The 20,017-nt window shown below is 37.9% G+C and overlaps 3 protein-coding genes across 9 annotated transcripts in view; 1 reads left to right on the forward strand and 2 right to left on the reverse strand.

The window, feature by feature from the left end:
• Nucleotides 1-1,303, reverse strand: part of samd4a (sterile alpha motif domain containing 4A) — a 57,939-nt gene extending 56,636 nt beyond the window's left edge. Inside the window, exons 1-3 of one of the 6 annotated variants that reach the window (XM_067455802.1) lie at nucleotides 686-1,009; nucleotides 496-586; nucleotides 214-381 (exon numbers count right to left, since the gene is read on the reverse strand). The gene's annotated coding sequence lies outside the window, so the exon portion shown is untranslated. Of the gene's footprint in view, nucleotides 1-213; nucleotides 1,010-1,166 lie in introns of those variants that run through there. The other 5 variants (XM_067455799.1, XM_067455803.1, XM_067455800.1 and 2 more) reach the window with 5 other exon arrangements.
• A 275-nt stretch (nucleotides 1,304-1,578) lies between these two features.
• On the forward strand, nucleotides 1,579-10,058 carry ero1a (endoplasmic reticulum oxidoreductase 1 alpha). The gene is given in 17 exon segments (XM_067455805.1): nucleotides 1,579-1,717; nucleotides 2,681-2,800; nucleotides 2,877-2,960; nucleotides 3,044-3,082; nucleotides 3,153-3,229; nucleotides 3,335-3,408; nucleotides 3,555-3,675; nucleotides 4,624-4,670; nucleotides 5,865-5,873; nucleotides 5,949-5,975; nucleotides 6,322-6,414; nucleotides 6,512-6,758; nucleotides 7,288-7,357; nucleotides 7,458-7,544; nucleotides 7,625-7,690; nucleotides 7,693-7,761; nucleotides 7,849-10,058. Coding segments are annotated over 17 exon segments (1,425 nt in total). The 5' UTR covers nucleotides 1,579-1,630; the 3' UTR covers nucleotides 7,957-10,058.
• Nucleotides 10,059-10,301: 243 nt separating this feature from the next.
• Nucleotides 10,302-20,017, reverse strand: part of gpr137c (G protein-coupled receptor 137c) — a 37,097-nt gene continuing 27,381 nt past the window's right edge. The window contains exons 5-7 of one of the 2 annotated variants that reach the window (XM_067455821.1): nucleotides 14,391-14,516; nucleotides 14,033-14,157; nucleotides 10,302-12,225 (exon numbers count right to left, since the gene is read on the reverse strand). In XM_067455821.1, coding sequence (XP_067311922.1) covers nucleotides 11,997-12,225; nucleotides 14,033-14,157; nucleotides 14,391-14,516 — 480 coding nt within the window. In that variant the 3' untranslated portion in view covers nucleotides 10,302-11,996. Of the gene's footprint in view, nucleotides 12,229-14,032; nucleotides 14,158-14,390; nucleotides 14,517-20,017 lie in introns of both variants that reach the window. The other variant, XM_067455820.1, reaches the window with a different exon arrangement.

Here is a 20,017-nt window from a genome sequence, read left to right on the forward strand (position 1 = left end):
CTGCCGAAACCCTTTATTAAGTAGCCTATAGCCAATAAATAGCCTAATGAATAATCCAAAACTTTTTAATAAAACAGACCCGTTTCGATTTCCAGTTTTCATACTGCAAAGCTACTGTTGTAGCAAAAGCTGGGATAAGAGATGTTGCAACCCAAGTTCATACTGTAAAAGGCTTAATATACTCTAGTAAAAAAACCCTCAGAAGTCACTTACCTAAAGGCGCAGTTGCATTGGTGCTGGTCGCAGGACAGGACGGCACGGGGAGCGGTGCCCCTTCACTCTGGGTCAGTGTGTTTGGCCATCTTGACGAGGTTTTTCTCCCCGCAGTCAGTCGCTCTTGTTTAAGCAGCAGAGGAGAGTCTCGGCATCGCTTCCCACATGCTAATAATTAACACGGAGCATTACGTCAGGGGCTTGGCAGCACAAGGAAGCACAAAAATAGAGAATGGAGTTGGGGAGCAGATCGTATTGCTTATCCTACAGGAGACGACTGACCGGGAATCAGGGATTTTTTAGGGAGAAAGAAGTCCAAGTGGTTTCTGCATCAAACTGGACGGTTACAGCAGGAGTGGAAGTTTTGTTTGAACTGTTTAGAGGGGAGGGGTAGATTAAAAAAAAAAACCGTTCTGTCCGCCGAGGTCTGAGGACGTTTGTTTTAGAATGGAATTTTGTAAATTTGACCTACTGTGACGCGCTGAATGTGGGTTACAAAGAGTCGAAAGAGGAAACTTGGATACATTCGATTCCGCCCTTGAATTCTTCAACTATAGCGAGGCTCGTTGCAGTGGTGGATTCCGTCCTTGAGATGGCGCTGCTCTACCACAGTTTGAAATCAGGCAGACAGACAGACAGACAGACAGACAGACAGACAGACAGACAGACAGACAGACAGACAGACAGACAGATAGATAGATAGATAGATAGATAGATAGATAGATAGATAGATAGATAGATAGATAGATAGATAGATAGATAGATAGATAGATAGATACTTTAGAAAAGTATAGTATATGGCATGCTAAATTAACTGAATATTATAATATATAAATATAATATTACTTGCACTGCATTACTCTGAAATAGACAGATGTCTTCAAAAGTTCTGCAAGTAGAACAGGAGAATATCACTAGAAACTTTAAGGGAAACTGCATTTAAGAATACTTACATTTCATAATCAGAAAATATCTGATTCTGTGGAGTTGACAGACTGTAACGCCGCCAAAACAGAACTTAGTGTTTGGCGACATCATGTGGAGAACTGCGTGATGTGCAACTCTCATCCAAAGAAGGCGTTCCCAGTTCAGTTCAACGACATCAGAGATTAGAAGAGTTGATTTTACAATTCAGCCCGACAGATTCACTGTGACAGTTATTTGAGAATAAAATAAAGCATAATTTGCAACACAGTGCTTTGTGAATGCGCGTTAGCTCCATTATTCATTGTTGCGGCTTGTGTCGTATCGCAGCAGCCGTTTAGTCACGTACTTCACGTAGCGGCTGATTCAATCGGAAGTGAACGTGTCTTACAGCGACGTGTTATATACTTGAACTACGCATTACACACACACACACCGTAGCGAGTGAGCAGTAGTGTAAAGACCCGTTTATGCCGAACTAGGTTCCGTGACAATGAAATCCTTCATTCTGTTAGTCCTTTTACTCACTAGCGTCCACGTGACGACCGCAGGATCCGCTGCCCACAGGTGCTTCTGTCAGGTGAGACCACAACATCACTCATGTTGTTTCAACACTTTAGAAACTGATTTAATTAAAAATCAAATATGTGTCACTAACCTAAACATTACAACAGTGCTAAGGGTTTGTTTGATCTGAGACTATGGTAATAACATATATGATATGTGGTAGGCTATGTTCGAATATTCATTGAAAATGTAAATAACTAATAAAGATTTTATGAATAAATTGAATGTTTTTTTTTTTAATATCAGTTCTTTAATTTCCGTATTGATATCAATTTTAGCCAAAGTATACAGCTAGTAGTTTGTTTGTTTTTTCACTGAAATGTTTCATTGGCGGTGCAACATTTACACATTAATATTAAATACAATTTTTGTTAATGTTTTAATTTATTTCAGTTCATGTTTATTTTATTTCAAGTAAGGATTTTTTTTTAAATGTTTTTAGTTTTAGTGGTAATAATCCTGTTTTGAAATTGTGATTTAGTGGCCTAAAAGTCAGACACACATTTTCTATAATTTTAAGATTTCTATATTTGTTTCTAGTTATGCTTTTTATCAGGACAAACTTTTAAGGACTCTTAAGGACACAAACTTTTAGCACAAGTACATTTAAATAAAGTTGTATAGAATTGTACTCATTTTGTTTGTGTACTCATTTTTGTTTGTTTTGTGTCTAAGTTGAATCTTTTATTATATTGTATTTTTGATATTATGTTAAATGTTTAATATGTATCTGCCATGTAATAGCCGTTGATGCGGATATGGCAATAAACTCAAATATTACTAGGCTCCTCTATTTCATCAGCTTTTAATAGCTTTGTGTGTTATTAAATAACATTATTTAAATAAATAAAAAATCATATCCAGTTATCCACAAACAATGTGGATAAAAAAGTGTAGCAATAACCAAAGTACTATAGTAATTAAATTTGCCACCATGTGTCACTTTTGAATGATTAACTTGTTGCATTGGTTGTAGGTCACTGGGACACTTGATGATTGTGCTTGTGATGTTGAGACCATCGACAGGTTCAACAACAAGGAAATCTTTCCCAAACTACAAAAACTACTATCATCCGATTATTTCCGGTTTTACCAGGTGATTTTATTGTTGACAATACAGTGAAGACATCTATTCATTGTTCATCTCTTATGTTCAATATTATGTTCCTCAGGTCAATCTGAACAACCCCTGCCCGTTTTGGACAGACCACAGCCAGTGTGGGCTCAAATACTGTGCTGTCAAACCGTGCACACCGGTAATCTTTGCGAAGTTCATTCAGATGATTTTGTCTCGAGGGATTTTGTAAAATGAAAAGGTTCCTTGTGTATTTCTGTGCAGGGTGAAGTACCAGAGGGCCTTAAATCCAGCAGTTATAAGGTATTAGAAAGTCATACAATGTATATCACGCATATTGGTGTTGTGGGATGTTAATTATTTTTCCTCACAGTATTCAGAAGAAGCTAGTCAGGATATAGAGAAATGTGAGAAGGTAGAGAAACTTGGAGCTGTCAACAGTTCTCTAAGGTTTGTGTTAAAAGCGTCGCTCCTTCTGAAAGTCAAGAATACCACAGATTTCTGTACTTTTTGACCTTGTTTGTGCGAGTTCTCACTCAGTGTTTCTCTGTGTAGTGATGAGACACTTCAGGCTCTTCAAGAGTGGAAGAAACACGATGATGAATCAGATCGTTTCTGCATGTTGGATGGTAGTTTGTTAGTTTGATCAAATAATCTGATTTTTATATGAAGTGTCTGATAATTGGCAAGTGCACATTGGGCTACAAGACCGGTATGCTTTAGTCATCCTCCACAGGCTGCAACATAGATTTTTTTTCTTCTTCTCTTTTCTCAGATGAGGATTCGCCTGAATCAATGTATGTCGATCTGCTGCTCAACCCTGAGCGTTTTACCGGCTATAGAGGACCAGAGGCCTGGCGGATCTGGAACAGCATATATGAGGAGAACTGCTTCAAGTAAAGCATCACAGTCACATTTATTCTGATCAATGTGCAAATTATAAAGGAAGTTTGTCTCACGCTTTCAAATGGACCAAACAGTCTGCGTACTGTCCGTGTGGCATAATTTTCAGCATCGGTTCACGGATGTCAGCGGACACTGTCCATGTAAAGCCTAATTTTTGTGTCCGCACCGCGCCGAACGCGTCTTTCCACGCTCATGGCCAAAGGAGGAAACTTTTGCTGCATCCTAATTTGCATACTATCTATTCTAAATAGTATTCTAAATTAGAATTAGTGCGTCCGAAATTGTAGTATGTTGAAATTAGTATTCCAAAGTATACCCGAATGGTCTAATTTTCCTGGTTAGAATCCTAAGTGCAGGTCTGTGCATATTCTAACGGCTAATATTGACCACAACCCATTGCACGTTGGACGAGATTCGATTCGACAATCTTGAATTAAGTATCTAAAAAAATTACAAAACATGGCATCCTTTATAAAAATGACCTCCTGAAGGTCATAATTATCAGTATCTACCCTAAAAAAAGATATTTATTCAGTGTTATCCACATTATATTTAATCTGCAACAGCATTGAGAACTGATACTTATGGCCATTAATTTTTAAACGCATCATCATATTTAAAGCTACACTGTGTGATATTTTCCCCCATCTAGCGGTGAAAAGGTACCATACAGTAAATAATAGTTTCTGATCCTCTCAATTCTGATTTCGTTTAACTCCTACGGTGGCCGATTTAGTCCAAGATTAACATGGCAATCCAACATGGCAATCCAATAAAAAGAAAACTTGCTTTTTCAAGTCCCTCTTTCAAGAGGTTCAGGCCTTATTTAGTTGGTTCATACATACCCTCAAAACCCTAATTCTGACTTTAATATTTGTATTGACTAATTTTGAGTAATCATAATGTCATAACAGCATCTTTTTTTGTTACTTTTCCAGACCGTATTCGGTTAAGAGACCGCTGAATCCTTTGGTATCTAACAGTGGTGAGCATTTATTTATGCATTATTTTGTGTTTTCATGTCTAAAATGTGTCAGTTTAAAGGTGCCCTAGAATGAGTTGAAACAATATGTTAAATTGTTCATGTCCATGTCCAAACTGTCCAGAAAGGGAATAAAAACATCATCAAAGTAGTCCATATGTGACATCAGTTGGTTAATTAGAATCTCTTGAAGCATCGAAAATACATTTTGGTCCAAAAATATCAAAAACTATTACTTTATGCAGCATTGTTTTCTCTTCCGCATTCCTCCAAAAAGATTCAAACGGTTCAATCTGTTAGCAACTAAACTAATGTAGTATGACATATGTATCTACGGTTGTATTTTGTAATACAAAATAATATTAACCTTTGTCATTAGACACACTATTTAGATTTGTATGGTACTTGGGGTTTCCTATTGTTACTGTACTAGCATCTTGCGTTATCTAAACAGTCTCTCTAAGAAACTTTCAATTTAATCTATTTTGAACAGTCAATAAGTGGATAAATCACTACTTACTGCTTGCAGGAATACAGTTGTAATTGCCCGTTTCTTCAGTTTTGGACGCTGAGCGAAGCTTGCTTGATATTGTCCCATGTTAGAAAAACTGTCCGCAGTGAAATAGGCCGAGCAAACAAACAATTTTGAATAAAATTGTTGCGGTATCCGATTATAATAAACATCTACCATGACTGTTGACATTTTTTATCTGTGTGAAGGGTATGAAATGTCCTCACGTCCCCTGCACAGCCTGGAACATGACATTTGTGTCCATGAGCTGCCATTTTGCTATCCTCACGTGACACTTCTTTACCTGATGATTTGGCTGCACAGTTCCACCTGACAATAAACATGGGCTGACATGCAAATGTTGGGGGCGTACATATTAATGATTCCAGCGATTCACAGTTGGCGTTATGTTGAGATTCAGTTATTATTCCGTGGTGTTTTTCATTGACAAGATTTACATAAGAAGTAGGAGGAAATGGTGTTTGAGACTCACAGTATGTGATGTCCATGTACTGAACTCTTATTATTTCACTATGGCAAGGTTAATTACATTTTTCATTCTAGGGCACCTTTAAAAGCACATCGATTTTCCAGTCGGCCTACACACAATAGATCCATGCTATTGATCAAATTGTGATGCTCATGACCTGTAATCTTCTCTCTCTCTTTCTTTCTGTCCACTTTAGGAGATGATGGTAAGGTCATGTTCTTCAGATACGTTTAAGCCAATTTGATTAACTAGATAATGACATGTCTATTTCTTATTAAAGGGCAGGGGTTCTATCGCTGGCTGGAGGGTAAGTGGCTCTTAAAGGGATAGATCACCCAAAACTGAAAATTCTGTCATCATTTACACACCCTCAAGTTGTTTCAAACCTGTATGAATTTCTTTCTGCTGCTGAACACAAAATATTATAAATATAATTTTTTTCCATACTGTGGAAGTCAGTGGGTACTGTTTGGTCACACACATTCTTCACAATATCTTTTGTTCAGCAGAAGAAAACGGTTATTACAGGTTTGGAGCAAATTTAGAATTTTCTTTTTTTGGGTGAATTATCCCTTTAAAGGTGTTGTTTTATATGTACTGCTGTATATTTTAATGGACATGTTCCTTACGTGTCCCTCTTGTTGTTTCCCCAGGCCTGTGTGTGGAGAGACGTGCTTTCTTCAGGCTGATCTCAGGACTGCATTCCAGTATAAATATACACCTGTGTGCCAGGTACCTCCTAAATGGTGAGGACTACTTGTTTGTTTCATTATAATTAATAATTTTCTGCCACTGTTTAAATTTGTTGAGTGTTAAATTGTCTGCTTTAATTTGATTGGCCAGAAAACTGGTTCGAAATGAAGTGGGGTCACAATGTGTCCGAGTTCCAGCTGAGGTTTGACGAGGAGCTGACAGAAGGGGAGGGGCCAAAGAGGCTACGCAACCTCTACTTTCTGTACCTCATTGAGCTGCGTGCTCTGGCCAAAATTCTACCGTATATTGAACGTCCCTCCTTCCATTTGTACACCGGCCAGCCAACACAAGACAACGAGAACAAGAAACTGCTTTTAGAGCTCCTCCATGTGGCTAAGTACGAGCATTGCAATGGTTGATTTAAAAATATATCCAACTCATTTAAGAGGCTGCGGTCCTGGGTGGAGCGTAAATTCCCCCCCTTTCTAGATGTAAGAAATGTTTGCATCCCTGATCGTTAAACTGGCCAATAGCGCACCAGGTAGATAAGCCAGTCTGTGATTGGTTCCAGCAAAAGTGTAACAGAAGCAGTAGAAATGTAGTGTGTGTGTGTGTGTATATATATATATATATATATATATATATATATATATATATATATATATATATATATATACACATTTAACAGTACACTATATTATAGTCAGTACCAAAAAAAAATAAGAGATAATATAATACAAATATTTTTAGATTTATACAAATTTTTCAGTATATAAATTGGGTTTATAAAAGACAGATGCCTAAGTTTTAGGATGGGGTCCCTCAAACAAGGATGATGATATTTGTGGGCCATGGGATTTAAAAGATAGAGAAAACTCCTGTTGTAGTGTATTCCAGCCATTATATAACTAATTGTTTATTTGCAGATCCTTTCCATTGCATTTTGATGAGACTGCTCTGTTTGCTGGAAATAAGAAGGAAGCCATGAAACTAAAGGCTGGTGGCTATTTTCTAAGTTTGCTATAATAACAATAATGTTACAGTAATGTATGTTTTTAAAGAATTAATAAATAAATGGCTTCTTCCCTGACCATAGGAAGACTTCAAGCTCACCTTTAAGAACATCTCTCGTATCATGGACTGTGTCGAATGCTTTAAATGCAGACTTTGGGGCAAATTGCAGGTAAGGCAACAAAAATTGTGACGGGGAATCCAGATGATGTTATGTGTGTTTATGTGAAGCTCAATAAATGTCTCTCATAGACCCAGGGCCTGGGAACCGCACTGAAAATCCTATTCTCAGAAAGGCAAATAGAGGCCATGCCCAATACGAGCAACACCAAGCCATCCTTTCAGCTCAGCCGGCAGGAAATTGTGTCTTTGTTCAATGCTTTTGGAAGGTATATCATTCAAAAGCATTGAAATTCTATTTTTATCTAAATCTTAGTTGAAATGTCTTTCATTTGTCTTGATTTTATTTTTTTCAGGATCTCCACAAGTGTTCGAGAGTTGAAGAACTTCCGGTCGCTGTTGTCAAAGCTCAATCAGTAACAGTAAAAGTCCATCCTTCGGCAACAGTCAAGAACTTGTTATAATAACATGACGACAGAATTATATCCTTTTGGGTTGATAAATGACCATTTTCAGAATGTTTTCTACCAGTTGTTGATAAATGCAGTTTAAAAGGATAGTTCTCCCAAAAATGAAAATTAGCCCAAGATGTACTCACCCTTAAGCCATTCTCCTTTCAGATGAACAAAGTCAGAGATGTATTAAAAAATGTCCTGGCTAATCCAAGCTTTATAATGGCAGTGATTGGCAGTCCAACATTTGAAAACCAAACAAGTGCATCCATCCATTATAAAAGTAATCCAGGCTACGTGGGGTTAACAACGGCCTTCTGAATCGAATCAATGGATTTGTGTGAGTAAAACTTTATAAAGTAAAATATCTAGCTTCCACCAGACCGCCTTCTGTATTCAACTTGGGCAGAAAGTGTAACACCTCTCGCAGTTAAAAAAAAGTATGCTACGTCTGATGTCATACGCTATGCCAGTTGCGTTTGTTTTTTTTCCTGTCTGGCGGAAGCTGATGATATTTTACTTTATAAAGTTTTTAATATGAATATTTTTCTAACACAAACCCATTGATTTGCTTTATTAATAACCCCTGGAGCTGTGCAGATTACTTTTATAATGGACAGATGCACTTTTTTGAGCTTCAAATGTCGAGCTTCCATTCACTAGCATTATAATGACTTGATTAGCCAGGACATTTTTTTATATAACTCTTAATTGTATTTGTCTGAAAGAAGACAGTCATATAGGGTGGCTTGAGGGTGAGTAAATAATGGCATAATTTTCATTTTTGGGTGAACTATCAATTTAACAGCCATGCACTGTTTTACCCCTAAATGACTGAGCACTTTAGTCTCAAAACTGTAATGTTAGGGCAAATTTTGCACTATTACATGAAAAATACATTTTTGTAAGTGACAATTAATGTAGCTTCTTGGAAACTCAATGAAAATACATGAATATACTTTAAATGGTTTATAAGAGGGACATATTTTGCATAATATATAGCCATGTGGCATTTCTTTATAGATGTAATAATCATCTTTTTTGGGGGGGTGACCATTTTGAAAATATTCCATTCAGATTTATAGTTGTAACTATTGCCATCATTTTATATATATATATATGTGCATATATATATGCCTTGGCACCTAGATCTTGGGAGCATTGATTTATTTAAAAAAAAAATCCAATCAATGTTTCATTTTGAATATTCTACTATATATATATCTTTTTTTTTAAGAGTTTTATTTTGGACATTCTTTTTTTCATGAAGACTCTAGATGTGTTTTGAGTTATGTTATGTGCTTTCCATTTGTTGTGATGAATGTTAAAGTGTCCTGTGGAGGTTAATATGTGTCTTCTTTTATACATTTGCATTTATTTATTTGACACTTGCGTGTATTTCATGTGCCCATTTAATCAGTATGTGTGTTCCTTGGGAATCAAACCCATGACATTGTTAATTCCATGATCTACCAGTTGAGCTGCAAACCAATGCAGTTTTCAGCATGCCGAATTCAGCAGTTATATGAATTAATAACATGTAATGCAAAGTTCTGAATCAAACATTGAACACACTGGCAATCTTAAAGGTAGACCAAAGATTCACAGGTTCCTAACTTAAGATGCCCCATGAGACTTAATGAGATCTAACCTCTACAAATTCAATTGTGGGCTGGAGTTCAGCTATAAAACGAAAACATAATCAAGTTAGACATTTATCAAGAGAAATTAATACTATTTTGAATGGAAAAAAACTGAAGATACTGAAACACTCAAATCTGGAGTTTAAAAAAAACATGTATGGAAATACATGTATGCATATATACACTCCCGGAGCCTATTGCACAAAACTAGGATAAGGGATTAAGCCGCGATATCTTGGTGATCCTGGCTTAGTTAATCTGCAAATATACAGTTATATTTCGGTATCGTTATCGTTCTTGGTATGAGTGTGCCTTCAGGGTACATTTACACAACAGCGGTGTACTAAATTTTGCATACAGATAACAAGCTCACCAAGATATCCTGGCTTAATCCCTTATCCTAGTTTTGTGCAATAGGCCCCTGGGCACAAAAAAAACTGAAAAGCAAAGCCCAAAATGGCTCAATACTAAGCTTTTGTAATTAATAATTATAATAATTATTAATAATTATTTTTGTAATTATAATTGTCTTATCCACAAATTATTGGTCAGGAAATAAGCAAAATGTACGCTTTTACTTATGCCCTTTTTGGTCTCAGAAAGCCATCAGTTTTAGGCAAGATATGAGAAGTTTGCCCCCTTTTTTTTGTGTGGCCATGCACGTTGATTTTCTGTAATTCTCCTCACACCCCATAACCCAGACTTCACACCTAACAGGTTTTTAAAACAGTGCAATAAAACTTTATTTTTTTACGGTAGTGCTTGTGTACATCTTTAATGAACAATGAACATGGGTAAACAAGTTACATTCATTGGCCTCAAATAAAAACAAACAAAAGGCTTGCTCTTTTGCGAGATTCAAGAGTTGATATGACAGATTTCACAGTAACATTTTTCAGACCAGACTCACATTTATAAATTAATAAAAAATAAAAACAAACCTACCAACTCTCACACATCCCTGTCCTTTCTGTAGTTTGTCAGTAAACGAACCCACTCAGCATTCGGTTAAACACACAACCTTTCCCTCAATTAACGCTCATGTTCGCTAATATGTGAAAAGCTTTGCTACACATCAGCTGGCAGAAAGCAAGGAAGCAGGCCAACTTAAAAATGTCCAAATTAATGAAAATCATCCACTTGTTTAATACAGCATACACAAAATCCTGCGAGATGCAAGTTAAAATAACATATTAAAAATAAATCCAATAATAGAGCAGGTGCATATGGCGTTTCAATCTTACCGCTGCCTGTTCATCGTATTTACACCATATCTGATGATTGCTTCAGCCAAATGATTGATGCTATCTTATACACAGCTCATTACATACAGAGCAGCAAATTAGGGAATTAAAAAAAAAAACACTTTTTTTCTTTTTTTTTGCTAAAACACAAAACAATTACATTTCAGGGAAATGGAAGGGGCCACTTCATTTAGCCTGGATATGGCGCACTGACTGCTCACCAATCACACTCCTGAAATACAGGAATGATGACATAAAGCTCATGAAACATGTTTTCGTCTATGAAATTCATAAGATGGCACCATTTCTGGCTTCCCTGGAGAATGCTAGATTTGGACTATTGATATACGTGGGTAAATTCACCCAGAAGCCCACGGTGTCCTTCAAAAGCCAAGATATTAGAGGATGTAAGTAGAGTTAGTCTTCCTAGTCACACTTGGTACATTTGAGTATACTAGATCTCCGTCGTCAGTCCAGGGGTTGTGGGAATCGGGTGTCTTTTTGTCTTTGGGAAGCGTGGAAATCAACTACCATAGCGGCTCAGGAGTCAAGCCTGGATTTAAGCATGGGCTCTTTGGCAACAGAATAAAAGCGTTTAAGGAAATCGAGAAAGAGACACATGGATTTCATGTGAATGTCAGTGCACGTTTGGTCCTAGTACCAACAGATCCAGAATGCTCTTTCACTTGCTTATCTCGTTTGGACTAGGGGGTCATGCTCCTTCTCAAAGACGAAGAAATATAAAAAGCATACTCCCCAAAAAAAGAAAAATTCACCACCACCACATTCTGGCCTACACCTGTTCCAACTGATCCAAATATGAAATGTAGGCCCACAGTAAGTGCAAAAAGCACATCCCAACTCACAGAGGGGAGTCAATGTGCTGAAATCTCTTGGGAGTTAATTGTGACACCATTCTCAACCTATGGAAAGGTGATGGGATGAATGGTTTTCAGAACATCGAAGAAAGAGGAAAATCTGGTCTGTTTGGTCCAAACAAATCACCACCCCCCTACCATCACCTTGGAATTTTCCCTTCACATTTTCTGCCACATGGATGTGGACAGATACATTGACCGAGGGGGAAGACAACCATAAAGCATTGCTCAGTGATGTCCTGGCTGAGCCCAACCTTAAACTAGATCGAGCCACAGAAAGATCTGCATTAGTTCTGAGGGGTGGCGTAGTGTGTGTGAGAGGTTGAGTAGTAGTTCTGGGGGGTGGAATAGTAATTATGATGTTGGTTGGTCTGAGTGTTGCCGCAGGCAAAGAGAAGAGGGGCGGTTGATGTTTGGGGACCATTCAGCAGGTGAGGGACCGCCGTAAGGTTGCCGTTCCTCTGGATAGAGCCGTACCAACTTGGGCCCGTCTGCGGCGTGGACGACAGGATACTACTGCTGGAAAACAGAACCATAAGACTTGAGGCCTGTTCACACTTAAGACGAAAACTATAGTGATAAAGATATCGTTCTAAAAAATTCTAAATGTAAAATAATACCCACACCACAACTACAATGAAGACAACAGAGAAAGCTTTTTTCCAGCTGATGAGCATGGTGTAAAGCCTTTAGAGATATAATTTAACTGGGCCTTAAGACTGTAAATAAAATGCAACAAAATAAATAACAAAATATGTACGCTTATAACCATGCGTGTGGTGTTGACGCAGCCGTGGGCCAATAATGAGGCGCCATTCTGACATGGAAACGGGTGTGTGCACAAAGTATTCTCGCCGATTCTTAAAGCTACACTGTGATATTTTCCCCCATCTAGCGGTGTAAAGGTATATGACAATCTAGTGAATAATAGTTTCTGTTCCTCTCAATTCCGATTTTGTTTTAACTCCTACGGTGGCCGATTTAGTCCAAGATCAACATGGCTGACAGTTCGACCTCGTTCATGACTGCCATCGAGTGTTAAAACGCGAAAAGCGAAGCTTGAATTTACGGGTATGTCCCTGTTTGGCTAGTGTATTTTCAAGATGGAGGGGCAACATGGTGACCGGCATTCGAACCCCTCTCTCGTATGTATTTTCAATTGCATATTATAAACTTATTAAAATACTTTATTACGTGAAAGAAGTAAATATACATTAATGAGCACATATTTTTGAAAGAACTAAGTGTCTTTAGCTAAGAATAAACTAAAAAAGTTACACAGTGTAGCTTTAAAATTAAGGTTGAACCACTGGAGTCACATGGACTATTTTAACAATGTCTTTCCTACCTTTCTGGGCATTGAAAGCAGCAGTTACATTGCAGTTTATGGAGGGCTCATAAAGCTCTCAGATTTCATCAAAAATATCTTTGTGTGTTAAACGATGAACAAAGGTCTTACAGGTTTTGGAATGACATGGGGGTGAGTAATTAATGAGAGAATTTTCATTTTTTGGTGAACTACCCCTTTCAGTACGGAGTAATCTTAATATAGGCTTGGTTTCATAGACAGGGCTTAGATTAAGCCAGAATTAGACCTTAGTTCAATAGGACATTTAAGAAGCTTTAATAAACGTACCTAAGAACAAAACATCTAGAGACAAAACAATGGCACTGACATATTTTAAGATATGTCAGTTTAAGTTGCTTTCAGTTAAAACAGCTCAAACATGCATTTTAGTCAGGGACTAGACTTAAGCCTTGTTTGTGAAACCAGGGTTAGGGTTAGTTGCATGTAATTATGCATAATTTACTATAACTAAATGTAACAAGAACACACAAAAAGCTAATTTTAACACTTGCTCTTTTTAATGAGATATTCATTTAACAGCCTTGAATTTGTTCATAAGTCAGAGGTTAGAATCAGACTGAATCTTGAGTCTTGAGATTTAAAAGTGACTCCCTCAGTCATTTTTAGTTATGCTAGTGTTCAAAAGTTGATCAGTAAGATTTGTTCCATACATTTTCAGAAATGAACACTTATTTAGCAAGGATGCATTAAATTGATCAAAAGTGACAGTAAAATTACATGGTTACAAACATTTGTATTTGAAATAAGTGCAGTTTTTTTAATATTTAAAGAATTCTGGGGGGGGGGGCATCATGGTTTCCACAGTAATATTATGCAGCACAACTGTGTTCAACTGTGATAATAATAATTCAATAATTTAAAGCTAAAATAATTATCCTCCATTCCTTTCATAACTTAACTATAAGTAACTATAACACTCCTATCTTTGAAAAGATAATATTTGACTAAACATACCTGCATCTCTCTCCTCGGGAAGTTGCATTTCTAGACAGATCATCATCACTATCATAGCGTCGTGGATTGTCAAAGAAATACGCCCTGGAACTAAAGCTGTGGCTGTTGATCATGCCGCCCGATGTCTGTGGAAACAATGTATACAAAATATAAATAAAACCATATGATTGGCCCAACACAGCAGCATGGGATGTTGTTTTCAGTGGGGCAGACGTGTGAGTAATTAATTCTATCTGACAGGAAAACAGCTCTCCATTGGGGCTTAAAAAGCCAATAGCAGGCTCCCGTCACTGAGTAAGTGTCCAGCTGTGATATTGACTGACGGATTTAGAGAAGTAAGACAGGATTAGACTTTCACCAGGTTCTGATTGGGGCGCTGCACTCTGAAGAACAACACCACCAGACTGGTGGGTAGCAACTCCCAGAAGAACAGGATGATCCCAAAGACCACATAGGCTTCCCCATTGATCTTCTCTGCATCCGCCTGGAGACACACAAACACAATGCAAGACAAATTGAACACAGAGAACTTTCCACTTTTGACCATATTGATGAATCGATACACTCTAAAGGCCGAAAGACCTTAGTCAGAGTAGACACTAGGGTTGTTATTGCTAGCGAAAACTAAAAGGTTTCCTCTATTGAACTAAAAAAAAAAAACTTAAATAAAAATAAATCAGTTTAAGTTGAAATTCTAAAATGACTAAAACTAAAATAAATATAAAATAAAAATATTAAAATAACAAGGACTAAAATTAAAATTAAAACCAAAAAATATTTGTACCATTATGTTTTTAAGCAATCTAACTATTAGTGTTGTAATTTTCCATTTGTACTTTAAAATAAATTATTATTATTTTTATTGAGTTTTATTTTACAGTGAAATATAATATTTCCTATTTTTATTTAGAAATACTAAAACCATAACATTGATACTAACATTATAATTACTATTATTAATGATTTTTTAAAATTATTTTAAGGGAATAATTTTATGATATTTTTATTAAATACCTGAGTTTAATTTTACAGTGAAATATAATAATAGTAATATTTGAATACTATTAATTATACTATATTAAATATACTATTAATTATGATCAAAATTGTTGCCAAACACCCCCAAAACCCCCCAGACAAGACAACACAGGACAAAGAAGAATGTATTATGCATCAAAACAGCGAGAAACAAATCCTGACAACAGCTTTCCATGGGACAGACAAAGTGGCTTTATGAAGACTAAGCAAGCAGACAGCCACCCAAACACATGCAGCTGAGTCAGAGAAGGGGGCAGACCGATCAGGGGAACCTCGGCTTCCTGTCGGCCCATCTCAGAGGTGAACCCAAACTAGGTCACCACCAGGCAGCCATCCATTCAGCACAGCAGCCTTGCCCGGCTATTTATAGCAAAACAAAGACCTTTACCCCACAGAGCCCATATCCTTCTAAATCCCCTCAAATGAAGTGCTGTTTCTGCACTGCGCAAAGAAGCATAATCCACGCTCAGTTTCTTTATTTAGAATGAATGAAGACAACATCTCTTTATAAAACAGCATGAGGTACAAAACTGCATTTAAAAAAAAAAAGAAGCATAATCTAATTCATTACACGGCATGCATTCAAATTTACCACACGCACAATAGAATGACTTTTGTATTAAATTAGGGCACACAAGAAGTAGCAGCTATGACAGACATAAATGCGTAATAACTTCATAAATCTCACATTAAGGTGAAAACAACATTGATTATTAACTCAAACAGCTGTGGCACACTAGCAGCACTAGCTCTCTGGGACTTGTTTATCTGGGACAGTTAAAGTTCAATAAGGGTTTATCAACGTTATGCTGTCTAAATATTTATCACTCAAAAGTTCGGGGTTGGTAACATTTTTTTAAACGTTTTTGAAAGAATCTTTGATGATCACATGCAGGCTCGATTTATTTGATCAAAGCTATAAAAACATTAATATTGTGAAATATTAAAAAGCATTTGTTTATCCTTGTGAATTTTCAGCATCATTACTCCAGTCTTCAGGGTCATATGAGAAATCATTCTAATATGCTGATTTGCTGCTCATCAAATATTATTATCAATGATAAAAACAGTTGTGATGCTTAATATATTCGTGGAAATTTTTTTAGGATTATAAATCTTTTGTAACATTATAATTGTCTGTACTGTCACTTTTGATCAATGTAATGCATCCCTGCAGAATAGAAGTATTAATTTCCTAAATAAATAAGAAATCGTACTGACCCCAAACATTTGAACAGCAGTGTATAAGTAGAGACACAATTTGTTGTCAACATTTTACATTTCATATCACACATTTGGCCTCTGCATCACCGTGTGTGTTTACAGCATAAAATTGCATGTCGCTTGCAGAGTAAATAATAATAATAATTCATTACATTTATATAGCGCTTTTCTAGGCACTCAAATCGCTTTACATAGAAGGGGGAATCTCCTCAACCACCACCAATGTGCAGCATCCACTTGGATGATGCGACGGCAGCCATATTGCGCCAGAACGCTCACCACACACCAGCTGATTGGTGGAGAGGAGACCGAGTGATTAAGCCAATCAGGATAGGGGGAAGATTAGGAGGCCATGATGGACAGAGGCCAGTGGGCAAATTTGGCCAGGATGCCGGGGTTACACCCCTACTCTTTATCGAAGAACATCCTGGGATTTTTAATGACCACAGAGAGTCAGGACCTCGGTTTAACGTCTCATCCAAAGGACGGTGCTCTTTGTCAGTATAGTATCCCCATCACTATACTGGGGCATTAGGACCCACACAGACCACAGGGTGAGCACCCCCTGCTGGCCTCACTAACACCTCTACCAGCAGCTACCTGGTTTTCCCAGTTGGTCTCCCATCCAGGTACTGACCAGGCTCGGCCCTGCTTAGCTTCAGTGGGAAACCAGGCTTGGGCTACAGGGTGATATGGCTGCTGGAGTAGTTATTTCACAGCTGTTTTTTGTCTGATAGTCTGATAGTGTGAGGAATCTGCATGGTTATCATTAATAACTATAATAGAGCAGTTCAGTTATACTGCGTCAAGACCCGCAGACAGTAAGAAAACATTGTGGTTTAGATCTTTTTTTGGCACAGGCTCTTTCGCAGTCTTTTGTTGCTCACAGACTCTGCATAGTTTTTATGTCCTCACTCAATAATGGAATTTCATGAATTTTTAATCAAAAAAATATTTCATAGTGTAGCTTTAACAGCCATAATTGAGTTTATTTTCCACTGTCTTTTTGACCCTTGGAATTAACAATAACTAGGCTTGCTGCGATAGTCTGTTACAGTGTTGACCATAGACTGTAAAAAATGGACGTAGTGTCCGTGACATCCCCCATAGGATTCTGAAGAGCAGTTTTGAAGCGTAAAGTAGAGATGGGCTGGTGTCACGCCCGGATAACTGACAATGGGCAAAGAGGCGGGACGTGGGTGGAGCTGAGGTGATGGCTAACAGACAGCAGACAAACGGCAATCCACCCGTCACTCAGAGTGGCCACGCCCTTAATTATGCTGAACTTTAAGACTTGATTTAAAGGTCCCGTTCTTCACGATTCCATCTTTCAAACTTTAGTTAGTGTGTAATGACAACTGGGTCATAAAAAAATTCAACCCCCTCAAAGTTGTCATGAAGGGCTAAATCAGCTATATAGACTAAAACCACAGTTTGTACCAGGCTGTAAACATGTTTTTTTCTGCTATAAAGTTGGGCATTTTAAAGGTGCACTATGTATGATTTTTGCAGTAAAATATCCAAAAACCACCAGGCTTATATATTATAGTGTTATATATTTTGTTCAGATGAGTTCTAACAATATCCCAAATGTTTCCAACTATTTGTCAATTTTGAGAAAATTGCTATTTTTACTAAGGAACCGTAACGTCTGTGGGAGTAGCCTGTCAATTGTGTCATATCTGCTTCACCCTCGGTTTCCGTTTTTTTCTGCAGAAGCGCTTTACTCTTAGCAGTAGGGCTGTGTTGAAAAAAATCGATTCACCAATTCTGAATCGATTTTCATATTAATTTCTAAAGATCGATCCGTAACTCAGAGGATCGATTTAATAATAGGCCTAGATTGAATTTTAATTTGCCACGTCATTGGATTCATGCATGCGCGCGAGGTGGAAGGACATTAACACAACGAACATGGCAGCTTTGAAAACTCCAGAAACGCTGCGGACAGAGAATACTGGCTGGCGTTTTCAAAGAGAGCGCCGGGTTTTAAGAACACCTGGAGCGCACCGAGGCGCTGAGCGAGTATTTCACGCTCACGCGCTGAGCGATCAGCGAGTTTTACTGGTTGCCGAGAGTTGAAGCATGTTCAACTTTGAGTAAAACGCAGGGCTCATTACTGTCACTTTTCACCCAGCCGTCCAATCACAGTGGAGGAGGGGCGGGACAAACACAACACAGACCAACTTCCACATTCTGCGTGTCGTCATCAGATGACAACAAGCAATAATAACGAAACAAAATGATTTAAAACAAATGCCAGAGCAAATACTTTACATTGTATCTGCAATTTTATATAGAATCAATACAGGAACAAACTACCTGTGAAATTAGAAAGACCTCCGCGGATTTTCCGTATCATAACAACAAGCAAGTCTCAACTGAGGAGAAAAAACGCTGGAGGTTGTAATGGCTGCGTTGTCATGACGATGCGCAACAGCACAGCTCTGGAAGGGAGATTGTTCTTTACGACCATCAATACTCCATTAATTTGCAGTTGAATGTCTGTAATAATAGTATCAATATATTGCATAACTACAATCCCCTACTTAGCAGTGTGTAAAAAGTGTCACAGCAGCAGAGCGAACGCACAGAGTAACGTCATAACATTATTTTAAACACAAATCTATCTTATATGATAAACAGAGCTGCGTTACCTCATACTCATCACTACCGGAAAAGCGGAAATGGCGTCGGCGACTGTGTCCCGTCATGATAAAAGTCCCGTTGCGCTTGTGTGTTGTGTAACAATCGCACTTGCTCGGCTCCCTCAACACTCGGTCCTGCTCTGCTTCATACAACAGGGACGTTAATAATCGCATCCATGAACATGATTTCTGTACGAGTCCTATCCCGATTTTTTTCCACAGGCTGTGAGGTGAAAACCACATGTATCAAGATTCTTAGGTCAAACTTGGCGGCATCAAGCTACACCTTTGTTTCGTATAGGTGACGTCTAGTGGACGGAAAAGTTACATAGTGCAGCTTTAACATGGGGTTCAATGAGATTCTGCTCCCTTCTGGAGCCTATCCCTAGCGGCCAGTCGATGAATTGCAGTTTAATTCAATTCCGTATGGGCTCCAAGAGAAACTGGGAGAGTTGCCGCTTGGGAAAAACCCAGCCGAAAAAGCAAGTGCAAGTGACGATTCTCTGTTAAACAATCAACGTTCTGCAGGGAGTCTATCTCCACCCTTTAGTAATGGACTACTGTGCTAGGTACCCCAACAGAAGGGTGACAAAAAAGTAGTACGGTACGGTTCGGGTACCACACAACTATATTCACAACTTCTGACAATGGAAATGGCAGAAATTGCATACCGTACTGAACCATACCGCTTAGTGAAAATGAGAAACGAGCCATTAGAGAACAGACAATACAATACAAAAACCCGCTTCAGCTCAATTCAGCGTGAGCTGAACGAAAGTCGCAGTGCAGTCTTGCAGCAGGAGTCAGATTTAATTTATCCCGTGACGAGAGTGAGGCCAGCAGACTGGAAGATTTGGTTTCAAAGCGAAGTGTAAAAATGCCTATTTGGCAATATTTTTTATTTAAACTTAATGCTAATAAGGAACCAGCAAACATGAGCAATCTGTAACCACGTAACCTGATGAAGGTGGCAGGATTTGGAGGTAACACTTCTAATTCTCACACACACACACACACACACACACAAACACCTTATTCGTTTTGTTCAATATTAGTGAGTTCTGTTGTTGTGTTT

The sequence above is a fragment of the Pseudorasbora parva genome, chromosome 10, assembly GCF_024679245.1.
Source record: "Pseudorasbora parva isolate DD20220531a chromosome 10, ASM2467924v1, whole genome shotgun sequence".
NCBI classification, from domain to species: Eukaryota; Metazoa; Chordata; class Actinopteri; order Cypriniformes; family Gobionidae; genus Pseudorasbora; species Pseudorasbora parva.